The 17515-nt window shown below is 45.3% G+C and overlaps 2 protein-coding genes and 1 long non-coding RNA gene across 7 annotated transcripts in view; 2 read left to right on the top strand and 1 right to left on the bottom strand.

Annotated features, from left to right (window-relative positions):
- LOC101474762 (xenotropic and polytropic retrovirus receptor 1 homolog) overlaps positions 1–1550 on the bottom strand; it is a 45467-nt gene extending 43917 nt beyond the window's left edge. For all 3 annotated transcript variants that reach the window (XR_013094205.1, XM_076876842.1, XM_076876843.1), the window contains exon 1: positions 1104–1550. Coding sequence is in view for 2 of the 3 variants with exons in the window: in XM_076876842.1 (XP_076732957.1) it covers positions 1104–1172 (69 nt within the window). In the remaining variant the exon portion in view is untranslated. The remainder of the gene's footprint in view (positions 1–1103) is intronic.
- A 7727-nt stretch (positions 1551–9277) lies between these two features.
- On the top strand, positions 9278–9695 carry LOC143413713 (uncharacterized). Its single transcript, XR_013094325.1, has 2 exons — positions 9278–9436; positions 9524–9695. It is a non-coding gene; the product is annotated as an uncharacterized LOC143413713 (long non-coding RNA).
- A 3331-nt stretch (positions 9696–13026) lies between these two features.
- The window catches only part of LOC101484551 (dual specificity protein phosphatase CDC14AB), a 15143-nt gene continuing 10654 nt past the window's right edge, over positions 13027–17515 (top strand). The window contains exons 1-2 of one of the 3 annotated variants that reach the window (XM_024805995.2): positions 13027–13419; positions 14439–14529. In XM_024805995.2, the coding sequence (XP_024661763.2) occupies positions 13374–13419; positions 14439–14529 (137 nt within the window). In that variant the 5' untranslated portion in view covers positions 13027–13373. Of the gene's footprint in view, positions 13420–14438; positions 14530–14648; positions 15345–15365 lie in introns of those variants that run through there. The other 2 variants (XM_076876500.1, XM_076876501.1) reach the window with 2 other exon arrangements.

The following is a 17515-nucleotide window of genomic DNA, read 5'->3' as shown; positions in this document are numbered from 1 at the left end:
GATTGCATGTGAACGCAGAGGTCCAGGATTATCGTGGTCTATGCCTGGCGCTTCAAGACTCTACACTAACTTTGGGGCTTCAAGGTGCAAGTAAGGATTTGGTTGTAAGTTGACAAAAGGTTTCCTTCTGCTCATATCTGAAGATAACAAATTATCAGAACTTTGCCAAAAATGAATACGTAAACACCTTAGAGTCTGCGGCTCTGCACAAACATCACTCTACCTGGTGTTATTAATCCACTGCTGGGATTTGAAGCCCATAAACTTATTGCTCTAAACAGGAACTCTTGTTGGGGCAAGTGGGAACACGGGAACTCTGAGGACAACAACGATCTTATTTCAGTTAGTTCACAAAGTAAAAAGAAAGCAGAAAACAAACACTGGCAGTGACTATGAGCCGAAATCTGTAATACAGCCAATTCAGCGTGAAAAATCCACACAGGGCCTACACGAGTCCCCGATGCTCTGCTGGGTCTCACTGATGTTTCCTCAGTTAGTATTTGGATGATGGTGCTGAAGAGCTTTGTCCGATTCCCATCGGAGTGCTCACAGCAACCTTGACGAGCGCAGCATGCGGTCAGTTGCAGGGCGTGAGGCTGCAGTGTTGTTCATGTATGTTGTTGTTTACACTGACAGACCCTGGTGCCAATCAGGCTCCAGCAGAGATCGATGGCATTGATGGCTCACAGGTCGACCTGAGCACCGCTCCCTGACCGCCCACACTCAGCTCAGCTGGTTAACCACAGACACCGGGGTTAACGGTCCAAAGATTAACGGGCTCGATAAACGATGACTCAGCTGAAACGGGTTTGTCTCCTAAACACATCTGGGAGGACACGCGCGTGCACGCCAACACACGGGACTCCGCGGCTCAAACCTGCAGAGCAACAACACAAATCTAGCTAGCCTAGTTTGCCTGGCTAACGCTAACGACCTGCTGTTGCTTGTATTGAAGCACATCCGCTGAAGGACCCCTGTGTGTTTTTCCTGTTAAAGCACGACGGCCATGTTTAAATAAGATTTCTAAAATGAAGTAACCGGTTGTGTAGTTAGCCAGTGTGCTAACTAGCTGCTAGTAGAGGTTTAACGTGAAGCTAACTCACCTCATACTGGATGTACTGCTTCCTCCACTCCGGGGTGATGTGAGCTGACAGATGCTCTGTGAATTTCATGTCGGCCGCGGCGTCAGTCTTCCTCTCCTACCGTTACTGTAGCCGGGAGGCGGCAGCGGGAGGCTTTCGCTGCTTACACAGCGACTCTCATCCAAAGATTATGCTCAGAGAGGTGCCCTTTTGTCTTTACGGGTAACCTAGCTAACTACCGGCACAGCATCTCCGCTGTCTCAAACACACTCGACGAAGTGTTCGCGGAGCTGCATCTCAGCTGAAGATAAAAACCGTAATTCTGTTTTTATCGCTGTGTTTCTGGAGGACAGGCCAACAGTGTTGGCGTTAGCTGGGTCTTCCTCGCTCGCTGTCGTTCATCCTCTACCTCTCTCCACCTCCTGTCTCCCGCTGCGTTCGCGTGCAGTGGGAAATATAAGAACGGGCCGAAGATCGGCGAAGGTAAAGTAGTGGTGGGTGTAACGAGGTGTGGCTTTCTTCGTGAGATGTCACCAGATGTGGGGAGTAAACTGGTCGTTTTTAAGCTTAATGGTGAGGTAATGAGCTGGCTTAGAGAGGACTCAGCGTCATAATGTCATCACATTTAAATTTATCGAATGAGGCCAACGCAGAAATGCCATAAATGCCACATTTTTAATGGCAGGCTTCCAGCTGAAGTCTTCCCTGCTCTTTGATACAGTAATGATTTTCTTATAGTCTCAGTCACTAGTTTTATTCTTACTGAAAACAGCGTTATGTTTACTCTGGAAACGAAGGTGCCCATTAGAGTTAAAGAGGAGACACCCGGGTGTGCTTGCTTATGCATCTGTAATAGACACGTAGGTAGCCAGTGTGCCTGTAGCATCCTGTTTCACAGCATGATCACACTACTTTCACAACTCGAGGATTCGTAATGGCAATGGTGATGGTGACATCATCATCTTGTCTATGTTTCATATATAATCCACGTTTTGTTTTGATTAAAATGTCCTACAAGCCCTCATCTGTGTATCTTAAAGCTAAAAGCACAGGTTATTTTACTGTCAGTGAGACTTTCTACCAGCATAAATAAAGGATAGTCACTTTGGCAAAAGCTGATTGCAGCTTCTACTTTGTGATGGGAATGTTCTTTCAGGCTTAAAAGGACCTGACATCATGCATGAGAGATTTGTTCGACCTATTACTGACAGACAGACAACAAATGATTTATAACAGTTTAAATTCCTGCCATTTGACACTGAAAAAGCTTTTGATTCTGTTAGATGGGAGTTTTTATATCGGGTTCTAAAACGTTTTGGTTTTAATAACCAGATTATCAGTTGTTTGAGGTGCTTATATAATTGTCCTTCTGCCAGGATAAAGGTTAATGGGGACGTCTCAGGTTTAGTTCTTCTTAAAAGAGGGTGTAGACAGGGCTGTCCTCTTAGCCCTGCTCTATTTGCACTGTTTATTGAACCATTGGCACAGGCTATTCGACAATGCGAGGAAGTTACAGGAGTTACCATTAACGGCAAAGAGTGTAAGGTTTGTCTATATGCAGATGATGTCCTGGTGACTCCTACTAAACCTGACTTTAGCCTACCAATATTACTATCTTTGCTCAATACGTATGGCTCATACTCTGGTTACAAGTTAAATCTTCATAAAACTCAAATTCTTACCTTTAAATATAATCCAGATAAATATATTCTAAAACTCCTCAAAGAATAATTGGAGTAAAAACTTAATTAAATATTTAGGGGTTCAATGAATGAATAAAAATGACGGTATTACCTAAACTGCCTTATTTATTCCTGGCATTGCCTGTCGAGGTGTCCTCTAGGCAATTTATCGAATGGAAAAGAATGTTCTCAAATTTTATTTGTGGAAAACACAGACCTAGAATAAAGTATAAGACATTGTAATTATCTAGAAATAAAGAAGGCATGGTCTTCCATGTCTAGAAAATGATTGTCAGGCTGCACAGTCAGAGTCCTGACTGCATGATGCGACTCAACATGTGACGCCAAATGGAAAGAAATGGACCAGGCGGAAGTTCGTGTTCCCCTTTCGACTATTCTTGGAGATAAATCATTGATACAGTCATTTTTAAATAAGGTATCCTACTGCATAAATGTACCAGTAAGTATCTGGTTCAGGGAATTTAAAGATAAAACGTTTGAAAGAGATGTGAGAATACTACGGTGACCAGCATATGATACAGCCCTGCAAATATTGACAGTGGGTTTAAAAACTGGTGCAACCTGGGTGTCACTGCATGCTGGAAAATATCATCTGAAAAAGGTTTAGATACCTTTCAACAAATGTCAGTTAATTACAACTTGGAGAGAGGTGATTTTTTTTTTAGATATCTCCAATTAAGATCTTATTTTAATAACAATATTATGTCTAAGGAGAGAAAATCTCTAGTTCAGATCTTTATAAACATATCTAAAGGGAAAGTGCTAAAAAAACCAAATGTCTATGATATACTCAACACTACAAACTGAAAGGAAATTGTCTCCCACCTATATTAAATGTAGAAATGGAGAAAGAGGCTGAAATAGAGCTATCTGAAGAAGATTGGTCTAATATGTAAAACTACAGCCACTACTATGAAATCAGGCGGGGCCCCTTGCTTGATTTAAATGCCATGTTGACATTAGAACTTCATTCATCTTTTCCCAGTTTTCTCCAGAAAGTAAATATTTCCAACATAATGCTGTGTGCCTGGAAATTCAGCTAAACTGGTTTTTACAGTCATTGATTTCAGTGAGCTGTAGATTCCAATGACACTTGAATGCCACATATATGACGTTGCCACCTTTGGAACCGAGTGACGTTTTTTTGTTTTCCGTATTATTATTTATTTATTAATTATTTATTTTTGACCAGCGGAACGTTTGCGCATGCGCTCTCCGTGTTAGCGCCTGACTCGATCAGATGCGGATTTATTTTGAAGTATTAAAAACAAATATGAAAACACAACACGGGGACCTGCTGGCGTGTAGTAAAATGAGATGATTGCATATGTTTAATGATGACACCGCATCAGCCAGTAATACTGTGATACTGGTTATTCCACACCCTCACTCAGGCAGGAGATCCACGGTTCAGAGTGTTTGTCTGCAGTCAGACTCTATGAATCGGTGCGCTGCTGTTACCTAAAACACTCAGCTGGGTTAGGAGCGCAACGGGAAGTGGTCGCGAGCGTGGAGCCGTGTCAGTAACCACGCGGATGCCTGGAGTCTTTGGACTCGACAGTGTGTGGAGCCCCGCTCTCTGGAAAGCAGTGTGGCTAATCAGGCTCTGGGTAGTGATTCAACAAAGTGATTCTCCACGCTGAGCAGCGTTATCGTGCAACCCACGTGGAGTGAAAGACATCAGCGCCATCTGGTGTTTGAACAACGTTTCGCATGTTATAGGGTTGAAGCGTTTAAACGGTTTAACTTCATGGTTATTGGTTAAATGACTGACCTGTGACAAAATCACAGAAACAGCGCAGTGTGAAGGAAAACACAACACACGCACAACATGTTCTGTTTGTGGAAGGAGCTCGGAAAGAAACACGCCTGGACAGCTTGTTGAAGAAGCTTCTTCAGCTCTAAGAGCAACAGAGTCCCACATTTGAAGCCCTATGGGAGTGTCCCCAAGAGGGGCGTGGACCCCCTATTGATCCTCTGCCTAATCGAGCCAGGGTGTGAAAACAGGTGTGGGTCACAATCAGCCACGGTCTCAGGTGAGCCCACGTCTCATGTAAGTGGGCTCTGCGATTGCATTTTAAATATTAAATATTGTGCACTGGCTGCAGTGGTCATGTGTATATCCAGCTGATTGCTTGTGAAGCTCGCACACAAGAATTTCACTCACATGTGCTGTACCAATGTACCTGCACATGTGATGTGACAATAAAAGTGATTTGATTTGATTGTGAAGGATTAATATGACATGCCTTGTCTGTGTAAAGACACAGAGAGACTACATAATCTGTGTGCGTTTGTGTCAGCGTGGATGGAGCAGAGTGGGTGAAACACACAACGAGCGTTTCTGAAATCCTGGAGACAGACCCCCGTGGAAACATCCAGAGACGCAGGGAGACTAAATGCAGCTCAGTCCTTGCTGAGGATTAACAGGCAGCCCGGCTCAGATTAGACTGGCTTGTATAACGAGGACGTTTAGATGTAAACAAGCTAAACAGAATATTAGAAAGAGTGGGCCACAGGAACCTGCTCCCGTCAGGCTTCTGCTCCCACCAGTTTCCTTCACGTGAAATTAAGTGACTGCAGCGTTTAACGTAGCCAAATGTCGTCTGAGACCGAACACACGAATACATCTGTTGTTATATCGCTGGGAGCGGCAGTGAGGCCACGCTGCTCTGTGGCTTCCTTGTTATACAGTAAATGTCCCAAAAGTGTTTCTGGTGGAAGCGTGCACGCTCTCTGACCTGCTGATTTTAGCCTCGCTGTCCAGGTGGCTGCTCACTGCTCACCTGGTTTTTATGTGTTATTTTCAAACATCACGTTCATTGGTTAGTGGATCAAATGTGTTTGGATCTACTTATGGGTGAGAATGATTTATTAGATTAAAAATCGGAGTCCACTAATACAGAATAGAAAGTAGAACATTATTACCATATGAAACATTACTCTGTTCCCCAGCAGAGCCTCACTCGGGCTTACTTTAGGTTTTCACTGTAAAAAGCTTTTTCAGCTGCTGAAGCGCAGATTTATGGACACTTTGGTTCTTCACGGTGTGCAAGTCCATTTCAGGCAGAGGAAAGAATTACCACTTTGTATTTGGATCCAAATATTTTATTATAGAAATCACACAGAAGTCAGCATTTACTGTTATTACACGTACAGCGAGGGTGTTTCTGCAGTGAGACTCCTGGTCAGAGTCATTGTCCTGCTCTGTGCACACATGCATACATAAATAAGTGCACAGCAGCTTTTACTGTAATCCGGCTGCGGTGGAGCAGCAGAGGCTCCTCTCTTGGCATTCACCGCGTGCCTTAATTGACTGATTTTAAATCAAGGTCCACTGTGAACACTGAGGGAGGAAGCCAGGCGTCACAGACAGATGCTGGTGATGACCTTTAGGTTAAACTTTCTGTTCAGGTCCATTTCTCTCTCACACATGCAGGTAACATGTACAGGTCTGTAGTACTCACACAGCTGCCGTGGTTCCTGTGAGACTCACTTTTCTACCTGTAGTGCTTATTTCCCTGCTCACCTTGTTCCTTTCTGTGTCCTTCACAGCAGCTGTGAGCTGGTAACACCTGCCTGCCCAACAAACGCAGTGAACAGCAAAAAAGAGCTTTTTCCTGTCAAGGACACATCAAGCAGGCAGCCATTACACAGCAGAGCCCGGCTGCCAGGCTGGAGATCCGATGGAGCCTCATCAGAATGTAAACAGATGGAGGAGGATCACTCGGAGTGAAGATAGAGATGCTGTTAACAGAAATCTGTTGCTGTTTGTCTTTTATGCTAAACTGTCATTAGTCCTTATTAAATCTGCATAAGTAACGCTATATTCTGTTCACAGTGATGTTACACAAATGTGATTACACAGTAGTGCACTGAATGGCGCACGTATGCCATACAAACACAGCGCTACACACAGCGTCATGAAGCGCACACAGTGACAGGCACACAAAATGTCCCTCTCGGAATGTTACATAAGAGCGCGTTTTGATCAGGATTACACCCGCCGACGTTCAGTGGAGCAGATTATCGCAGCGTGCAGGCCGGACGGTGCAGCGACCGCCTGTATGCTCCAACAAGGCCCACAGCACCGCAATCTGCCAGACAATAAGAGCTCGAAATGTGCGCGGACAGAGAAAGCAGCCTTAGATACACCAACACACATCTCAGTGATCAATAGGCATCATCTGCGCTTCCATTCACAACACAAACACATCAGAAGCCACATCGCTTATAATACCAGGACGGAGCTGGCTAAATATGCAGAGCCTCGATATCTGCAGTGAAACGCGGAGCCGCGCGTCTCCTTGTCGCATTATCTTCTTCAGAATCCATCCTGGAGCCTCACATCCTCCCTCTGCTGCGCTCCTCTCCAAAGAGAGCAGCACAAAGAATAAATCAGAGGTGAAAGCAGTAAAACCTGCTCCCTGCAGCCAGCCTGTCCTCTCCTCCCCGAGAGAAGTGAGAACGATCTCGGTTAATTGGTCTGAACAGACGACACGGATTAGTTAAAGGAAATCAAAGTGTTTGGACTCATCCTCCTGGACGGGCGGGCGGCGGATTACGCAAAGGACAAGGCAGGGCGGGGTGACGTCACCACACAGACAGATGCACTCCTCTCTCACACACGCGCGCACACACGCGCGCGCACGCACAGCTGATGCTGCCTCATTATTTGGTTTAAACTCTGATTTAAACGATAAGAATAAATGTGTTGGTTCAAGTCTTTATGTGACTGGCTTTACAAATATGAATGAATTTGGGACACTTAGGACTCCTGCAGCTCTCAGCCACAGCCTGGATTCTACATGAAAGACATAAACACTGTTACACAGTACACAAGGAACATGTTGTGATGTCAGAGACCTAAACCCAGTCTGCGTTTTCTATGTTTGAACTTATTGGAAGAAGCAAAAACAATCAAACAAATCAAATATGACAGTTTCGCTGCAGGAAGGCTTTTCTCACAGGCTGTTATCAACCACAAGTCAACCAAATTCTCTCTCAGCTAATTACACAAAGAACACAAAGCCAGGCAGCGTCCACCCGTCACTCAAAGCTGCTAATGCTGGACAACTTTACATGATGGTGGGTCGGTCTCTGTGTCAGTATGTGGGAACACCAGCTGAGGCACAACAATCACCTCTTAACACACTGACTTAATTGTATTTGTGTTGATTTGTAACAGTGTGTGTACATGCGCACTGATGTCTGATGAATCGCTGAAGGAGTTTTTTTAATTAAAAATCAAACTGATGATGTAACCAGGGTCATTTGGCTGGCTGGTTGATCCAGTGAGTTTCAGAGAGGTGGGTCCAGTAAAAACACCACGAGGCCTAAAAGTATACAGGCTGCACGTCACAGTATCTCTGCCTGTGCTGCACTCATGTCGTATTTCTTTGAGGGAGTGCATTAAAAATACTGCTTTAGTTTTGCATCATATTCTGTGTTATAATAGTACTTTGATTCCAACTGTACCGCTGTGATGTGCTCTGAGGCCTGTTCTGTTGGTTGGACACTTCCATGTGCAGTACTTATATTTCAACTGAATCTCAATCACATCAATCAAACATTGGCTCCTTACACTGATGCTCTGTCATCACACCTTTTACAGTTCAGTTCACCTCAAGGCACGTCATGTTGTCAGGTCGACCCTACAATGATAGGTACAGAGAAACCCCAACAATCACATGACCCCCTATGAGCAGCACTTTGGCGACAGTGGGAAGGAAAAACTCCCTTTTAACAGGAAGAAACCTCCAGCAGAACCAGGCTCAGGGAGGGGCGGGGCCATCTGCTGTGATTGGTTGGGGTGAGAGAAGGAAGACAGGACAAAGACATGCTGTGGAAGAGAGACAGAGGTTAATAACAGATATGATTCAGTGCAGAGAGGTCTGTTAATACATAGTGAGTGAAGAAGAAACACCCAGTGCATCATGGGAATCCCCGGCAGCCTACTGCAGCATCACTAAGGGAGGATGCAGGGTCACCTGGTCCAGCACTAACTATCTGCTTTAGCAAAACAATCTACATTTAATATAACAAGTTTAATATAAACATATGGCACTGAAGAGTCAGTAACCTTTTGGGACACCATGTTCCTCCAGAACAGCTTCAGCAGATGCTCCAGGTGTGCTCCAGGTGTTGTGTTGCTCATTTGGTGGTTTGTTTAAAAGAAGTAACATATCGATCTTCCAGAGGTGTTCAACAATCAATCCTGAATCTTTTCTGTGTTTTATCTTCTAAGCTTTGAAGGACAGAACAGAAAGAAAGCTGAATAATATTTTTGTCAAGAACAGAAGGATGTTGGACTCTTTTTGTCACGGACCCAGTTCCAGGGATTCGGGGTCCGTGAGCAGTCTGGACTACTATTGTAGTTATTATCATTATTATTGTGGTTGTTGTTATTATGGTTGTGTCTGCTGTCCTGTTTTCCGTGTTGGTGTACTGTCAGGTGTTTATGGGTGTGTGCTTGTGTATGTGAGGGTGCGGTCGTGGCAGGCACTTCTAGGCCTGGTGGGTGTGGCCCTGCCAGCTGACCGGTCCCACCCAGGAATCCACACACACCTGGCGCCGATCAAGCCTCGTCAGAGGAGCTTCAAAACAGTGTGGCTGAGAGCTCCTCGACGCTGGATCGTTGAGTGACTTCCCGTCAGTCTTAGTTTATCGTGCAAGGTTAGTGCAAGTCTGCCGTTAGGTTTTGTACTCACGACTGCCTTTTGTATGCGTGTTTCTCAGGAGGAATTGTGGCGACCAGGAGGCAGCACACGGACAGTACACAGGGAACGGAGACAGAGCACGGAGCACGGGATAAAGGAGAAGACACGGAACGGGAGTTGGGATCGCACGGGGAATTTATTGTTGTTTGGATTGTCACCACTGTAAATAAACGCACTGCCTTCAGCGCCAAGTCCTGCATTTTGGGTCCTCATTTCTCACATCCCCACGGTCTGCCAGCCAGACCGTGACACTTTTTGACCTGACAAACTGTGACTCGTCACTGACACTGTGTAATGATTTCCTTTCATTCTCAAAGGAGATTTGCCAGATCTTGTGAATGAAAATGATTTCCTGTAGGAGGACATTGTGGCAGAAATTGCTTTGGGAACGGAGCTATTCAGACCTCGCAAGTTGGAAGCAATCTTTGAGAGCTGTGATGCTTCATGAACTGAGTGAACTGCTGCAGCACTGGGAGTCGGTCCAGCACCGATGTGATGCAGTGATGGAGTACCACAGTGATCATTTAGAAGTGATGTGGGGCGCTCAGAATCAGGTGGATGGTGTCAACGTTCTGGTCAAACTGAAGCTTGTTTTACGTCACAATCCCAAAACGGCATCGATGACAGCTTTGAGTGTTGGCAGCAGCTTCCTGGAAAGTTCAATGTGCATCGCTCTCTGATGTGATACATCAGAACACATTCATCAGCTGGAGCGCTGATGTTGGCTGTATGCAGTTCTCTGTCTCCCTCAGTCCTTCTTCATGTTTCATCATTACAAGTGTAAGCAGGTGTAGTGGCTGCATGAATGCATGCATGAAACACAGACTGGTGTCATGGCTTTCTGCTGGGAGAAATGAACATGTTTAATGTTGCACGGTAGTGTCTTCATCTCAAGCACATGTCCTAAACCTGACGCAGCAGCCTTGGTTCATATATTTAACCAAAGACTACGTGAGGAAGCTGGTTTCCTCTTCAAATGAACACGTGTTGTACGGGTAAGAGCGTCGTGTCAGGTGGTGGGATCGTGTAGTTTGACGTCTGGATCACTGGTGTTTTTTTAACAGGTCAAATGAATGGATCATGCTGGCTCTCCCATCAGTGGATGTTAAACATAGCCACACAGTCAGGACAGTCTCTGACTGATCAGAGGCTTTTCCAACCCTTGGATCATATAACAGTCATCTCCGGCACGTGTGTGTTGGTACAGAAGCCCTACTCTTAAACTTAGATGGTGCTGAAACAGCTTGTTTTACACAGACTGCACCGAGGCTTCGACACGATTATTTAGAACTGAGAATCATGCAAAGTTAATCTAGTAGAGCCAAAGAATAAAGTATGGACCCTTCACAGGCTTTTTCACGTTTCCCTGATGTACCTGAGAAATAGAATTAGCAGCGTTTCACACTGATGCATTTACTTTACACAGACGTTTGTCACATCACAGACAGAGCCTTCTTTTTGTCTTTGGTTAATTAGAAAAAAGCAATGCTAACACGATGTGCTTGGATCCGTGTCAGGCTTCAGAAATGTGAGCAGTGTCACAAAAACAAACCTTCCCCTCCTAAATATCTCAGTCATTACCCAAAGTTTGACAAAATTTCTGTTTCTTCTTCTTTTCTCGGTTTGGACATTATTGCATATTTGTATAAAATAATTCTGTTGTATAACACGTTGCATCAAACTCAGAGATGTGATCTTTTTTATCATTTATCTAAAATACTGACATATAGCCCCTTCTCAGTTCAATTATCTTCATTGTTGCCTGGCTGGTTGGTAATGCCGCGTTCAGCCAACAAATCTGCATGAAACTGTTAGTTTGCTCGTGTCCATGTTGGTGCATCAGTAACTACAGCAGAGGCTGTCGCTTCTCACGCAGGGCCAACATGACCGAGCAGACAGCAGGTGGCAGTCTTTCACTGGAGACCAACCTATGATCACCAAGGGCTGATAAAAATCTGTCTTTTCACGTGATAATAATCACATACGTAGCGTATTGTCTCCACATCAGTATCGTCAGTGCTTCACCTTGATGGAGGCGTCCTCGGCTACGAAGCTGCTCACCTGTCCCTCCAACCTTCCTCCAGGTAATCTGATGTCTAATTGGCTAACTGGAGCAGATTAAGCTAAGACCAGGAATAGGACTGCGCATACACACACACACACACACACACACACAGGTCTGCATGTGGCTTTCCGTTAGACAGTAAGGTCAGTGTAGCATTACAAACATAAAGCCATAAGAAGGAAACGCTCTCCTCTCATCTTCCTCACGTTATTAATTCTGTTCAGGGGCGCCTCAGCCGGCTCATAGCTAAACTCCAATGTTACAAGTTCTTGGAAAAAGTAACACTGTGGTGGAAATATTTCTGTGGGAATGAAATGAGTCACGTGGAGAAACAAATCTGTTCCAAACAAGCGCGTCCAACAAAGAAACGAGTCCTCAGCGTCTTCATTAGGACACGTTTGCTTATTGACACCCATACTTGTTTCTTTTGGACGGACTTGAAGACCTTGTTCATACCAGTTTGGACACACCTGCGGCGCAGCTGGGTGAGCAGGAGTCCCGGTGTCCCTCTCTCACTTTCCTGTCAGTTTTCACTGCATCTGTCTAATAAAGACAAAAATATATTTTAAAAAAAGAACAGAAAGTTTGGATGCAGCTTCTCATTTGATCGTTTTTCTTTATTTTCATAAGTATTTACACTGTAGCAGACATCACAATGTGGAATTAAACCAAAAAGTCTGAAAACATGTTTTATATGTGAGATTCTTCGAAGCTTTGCTGTCCCGTTCTTGTCCCAGCACAGAAACAGAGACACGTGGGAAAAGTGACATCTCGTTAAAATGAGTCTGTGTGAGGCTAATCCAACAGTAATGCAGTCTAATGGTGTGGAGGTCTTCCAGTCAGTGGTGACAGGCCCACTAACAGCTGTGACAGCACCGTGTGGGGTACGGAGCCCCTTTAGAAATCAATGCATGTAAACTGTAGGGCGACCCTTGTATCTGTAGCCATTCTAAACATTTCTGTTTAATAACCAAGCAAACACTTGATTAGAAAACTAAGTGATGCAAGTGCAGACTTAGCGGCCTGTGGAAGTCACAGTTCAGTCAGGCAGCTCAGACATTTGGCACTCAGGACTTTCCACCTTTGGGTGATGGGAACACACCACAGTGCAGTCCTCCATGCAGACCCAACCCAGCTCATCATAGCACAAACACGCAACGTGTGCAAGAGGGAGGCCACTCAGACACGGGAGGGAAATGCCATCAGCATAAATGACTTTGTGGTGTTACTTTTGTAACGTTCACGCTGATCGTCAAATACAAATAAGCAAACGGTGCATTTTGTAGCAGCCTTGAAATATATAAATATATATAAATGTATATAAATATATATCCCGTTTCTGTTACTGGGAAAGGGGGATTTCTGTTTAAATCCAGCTCCAGCAGGCTTCGGCAGCGCGGCCGGTGATGTGTGCGTGCGCGCGTTTATGTGACCATTGACTGAGCATGTGCGAGGCAGCAGAGAGATTATCGCTGCCACGACTCTGGGCTGCCCTGTATATCTTCTACTTGCTGGAATATTCGTTGTAGTTCAGGCATGGAGGAGCGGAAACCTCTCGGTTCAGGCCGTGGAGCGGAGCGGAGCGACTCGGTTTGGGGGGACTTTGGAGACTTTACGCATGCTCCTCGTCAGCTGCGGGCGGGGAGACTTTAAAGTTGGACGCTTTTCATTTACAGTAGTGACGGAGGTGAAATGATATTCTGTAGTGAACTCTTGGTATTTTTGGAACATCTGAAGTGGTCTCACAACAGATAACCAAGAAGAGGACAAAGTCACTGTGACGCGACCATTCCCACTGTAACAAATGGCAGATGGATATGAGCAGGCCAGCGCATCAGAGTTTATTAAGGGTAAGTTTAACATCAGTCCTGGGATGTAATACTGCGTAATGGTTTCTATAAGAAACTACAGCCTGCAATATTTCCATGCGCGTGACTGAGAGCGCGCGTGGACATAAATACACAGGACTGAACTGCTCGTTCACTTTGGCTCATTTGTTCTTTCAAACAAAGCTAAACCAGCGTGATTCAGTGTGAGTTACACTGACCACGATAGTCTCCATCAGGGGGACACTAACGAAACAAGAGACGAGGACATTTCTGATTATTTTGTAGGTTCTTCATCAGCATTGTTGTGGATCAATAACTCTTGACAGGACTGTGGGGCAGCTGGTCGGCCTTTGGCCTGGAGGATGCTGGATCGTTTTCAGCGGTGTCTGCTATAATTAACATGATATAAACTGTAATAGCTGTGCATTAAGACGGTAACAAGAATCCTGGTAAAGTGAGTCCGTGCAGGTCCAGGTCAGCTTCACAGCCTTTACACAGCGGCTCGTTTCCAGGAATAAGTTTTCTCTTTTCAGCTATCACTGCAGAACTTGCTTTCCAGGTTTACTGAAGCAGCCTAATTACTCATGAGTACATGTAGAACTATATGTAGCTGAAAGGTTGAAACTTACAGGCTAACAGTTGGGGCAGGTTGTAGCCCAGTGTCCCACAGCTCACTCACTCATAGAGTCAAATATTACAGTTTAGTTAAAGTTTATAAAGCCATTGTTCCCTGATCTGGTAAAAAGAAGCATTTCAGTAGTGCGAGGATTAAGTTTGGCTAAATCAGGTTAAGTAAGCAGCACCAGTGTGTCACGTAAGGGCAGGAGATTTGGGTCCTGCCTCGGTTTCAGCAGCAGTTAATGAGGGGAACTGATCCTGTGCTGTAACCGAGACACCAAAAATACCTGGATGCAGTCAGCAGCTCGGTGTGATCGGGACAAGAGAGCGTTATCGCCCTGTATCCTTGACCTGAAGCCAGGACTGTGTGTGAGGCTGAATGTAACCTGTGTGTGTGTGTGTGTGTGTGCTGTACACCACAGACCGCCTGTACTTTGCCACTCTGCGGGTCAAACCTAAGAATACAGCCAACACACACTTCTTCAGCACGGATGAGGAGCTCATATATGAAAGGTAAGCTGCAGCCGTAATCTAGTCTGATCCCCAATCATGACGTGTCAACAGTCTGCTCCTGCTCCCTGTCAGCACACGCTCCTACAGATCCTTTCTTTCTGATGCCTCTTTCGTAACAGATTAACTTTGTTTGCCTCCGTTTTTGTTGTTTCGTGTCCTTTAGAAACTCCTTTGATCTCATTAATATCCCACCTGTTCATTTCAGAGAGACACGCCTTTTGACAGTCATGGTCCTGTCCTTCCTTGACTTCTCATTACTGGTCTCTGATTACCGTTATACTGTTAGAAGATGTCCACGGCTCCACCCGGAGGGATGGTGTCCTGGTTCAAACTATGGTTTTCTGGTTGGAGTTTACACGTTTTCTCTGCTTCAGTCCAAAGACATGCACGTTCATTCATGTTAGGTTAACTGGTCATTTAGTTTAGTCCAGTTTTATTTGTGTAACATCAGTTACATCCAGGCCCTTTGTAGGTAAACAACCTACAACATTAGAGAGAAAACTCTAATTGGACAATTCCCAGTGAGCAGGGCCGGGAACAGTGGGACGGTAAAACTTCTAATAGGTGGGGAGACCCTGAAAGGACTTCTTACAGTGTCGCCGCCTGGATGTGAGCAGGAAGCTGCTTCCTCTCAGGACAGCTGCTCTGGCCACCTCGAAGACTATCAGAACCTGGCCTGATGAAGCCTTACAGCAGCTGCAGGACTGTCTCCACACCACCAGGACATTTCTGAACATCCAGACCTGGAGGTGTCACCTGGTCTATCCCAACCACAAGCCCTGGATGACCGGGGACCTCCACCGGCTGCCTTCAGAGTGAGTGACGGTGCAGCGAGGCCTCTGAAAGGCCAAATGACACTACAGGTGGAAGATCACCTGGACAGCAACAACAGCAGGCAGGTGTGTCAGGAGGGCAGCACATCACCAAGTACAGGAGCAGTCAGAGCTGCCCCAGGTGATGCTTCACTAGCAGAGCAGTTGAATCACTCCTTGTTTTGAAGTGCAGTCACCAGAGGCTCGTATCAATGAGTCCATCCTCACTGTGGAGGAGTGTGACATGAGACGCACGCCGTCAACCCTCCAACAGTAACAGCTCATACGTCAGTGAAGAAGACATGAAGTCCACATCCTTGTGGAGAACTTCATCGAACCCTGTGTCGTCATGTTGATACATGTGCACTGTTTTTCCCATGAAAATGTCTGTTGATGTATCACCAGCGTGACTGATGTCATAAACCCCTGTGAACCATCTGGTCCCGGCCTGTGGTCATAACCCCTGACTGAGCACGCACGAGTTCTGGTTCCTTAAACGATCTGCATCTATTTTAGGATATAAAATTGTTTTAATTACACACCGATGAGAGACAGATCAGAGGTGAAACAGCCTCGGAAAAATGTTCCATCTGTGCGTTTATATGTGCACCTTCACACTGTGGAGCTACAGGCCATCCCAGTACACAGGGCTGGGTGGAAACTGGTTTCCAGCATTTCCTGACCTCTCAGGACTTTTAAGGAACTCTAAGATCTTAAAGCTCAATTCAGATTTTTGGATCAAATCAGATGTTTTTGTCTGCTCGTTCACTCTACAAATAAAATGCGGCAGCAAACGCGCTCTAGTGTGAACGCCCAAAGCGGCCGCATGCGCAAAAGCAGACGTCACACACAACGCGCTCTGTTTAGACCCAGAGCAACAGGATGTTTGACTGATGGCCTTAATATAAAGACTTTGGACTTCACGTTTCCCAGTTTTTGCTTTAAGTTATTTACATAATAATGTAAATAACCTAATAATGATCCTTATTGCTGTTTTAGAGGAGCGGAGCTTCAAAGGATCAGAATCTGCAGATTATACAGGACAAATAAAATGTTCACGTTTCTCCAACGTTGTCTTCCCAACAGTTTCACTGGACGGACAGGAAGTGTTCACCATGTCTTCTCCGGAGCTGATAGTTGGCGTCTGTCTTGTGTCAGTGACGTAAAAGACGGATTTAATGCGACGTGACCATCAAACAGCAGTCGCTTTCTAAAACATCGGATATGTATCGGATTCAGCACCACATACCAAAGTGACCCAGGTCGGATTTGAAAATATCGGATTTGTGCCGTTCACACTGTCACACCATGATCGGATAGATGGTGGCATAGGGTCAAAAAATCGGATTTGATGCGCTTTCGCCTGCAGTGTGAACGTAGCCAAAGTTCCTGATGCTCAACTCTGAGCATCAGTATCATGGGATATATCACAGTGTCAGAGTGTCTGTCACAGAGCGGGTGTTTGAGCTGTGATTAACCGGGTAGGTGGTCCATGGGTAAACCTGAGATGGCTTTTGTCACGGCGAGTGGAGGAAATAAAGGAGGATCCAATTGCAGGCAGTCGTGAAGGTGGTTTATGGAACACAGAGCACAGGGAAAAAATGGCAAACGAAGATTAAACTAAACTATACTGGGAATAACTAAACTATACTGGGAATAACTAAACTACTAAACACAAAGCAGAAGACGAACATGAAGGAGGGGGGGCAGGACACACGGGTGAAACATGGCAGATACACAGACGGACCAGCAACGACAGAAGACACGACTTAAATGCACTCAGAGAAACACGGGGAGATTACACACAGGTGGAAGTAATTAACGAGAGGAGACAAGGGAGGCAACACAAGAGATCACTACACAAAGACGCAGACTGGACACACATCAAACCCACAGCAAACATGGGAACACAAAACCTGAGAGCAAAACCAGAACCACAGAAACAATAAATAATAATAATCAACAAAGCACCAGAGATGAAAAACGATCATTCAAAAACAAACCAAAGCAAGAGAAGTCAAAATGCTGCGTCGACCCCGACGTGACAGCTTTCAGTGCTTGACAATCTTTGAAATCCTCTTCCTGTCATTCGTGCTGTTGGCCGACTTACTGAATATGATGATGAGTAATCTGGTATCAGGCTGTGGTGTTAGGGACAAAGACGGACTTGCAGC

The sequence above is a fragment of the Maylandia zebra genome, linkage group LG18 (assembly GCF_041146795.1).
Source record: "Maylandia zebra isolate NMK-2024a linkage group LG18, Mzebra_GT3a, whole genome shotgun sequence".
Taxonomy (NCBI): domain Eukaryota; kingdom Metazoa; phylum Chordata; class Actinopteri; order Cichliformes; family Cichlidae; genus Maylandia; species Maylandia zebra.
Note: the sequence above shows the minus strand (reverse complement) of the source record. Positions and strands in the feature narration are given on the sequence as shown.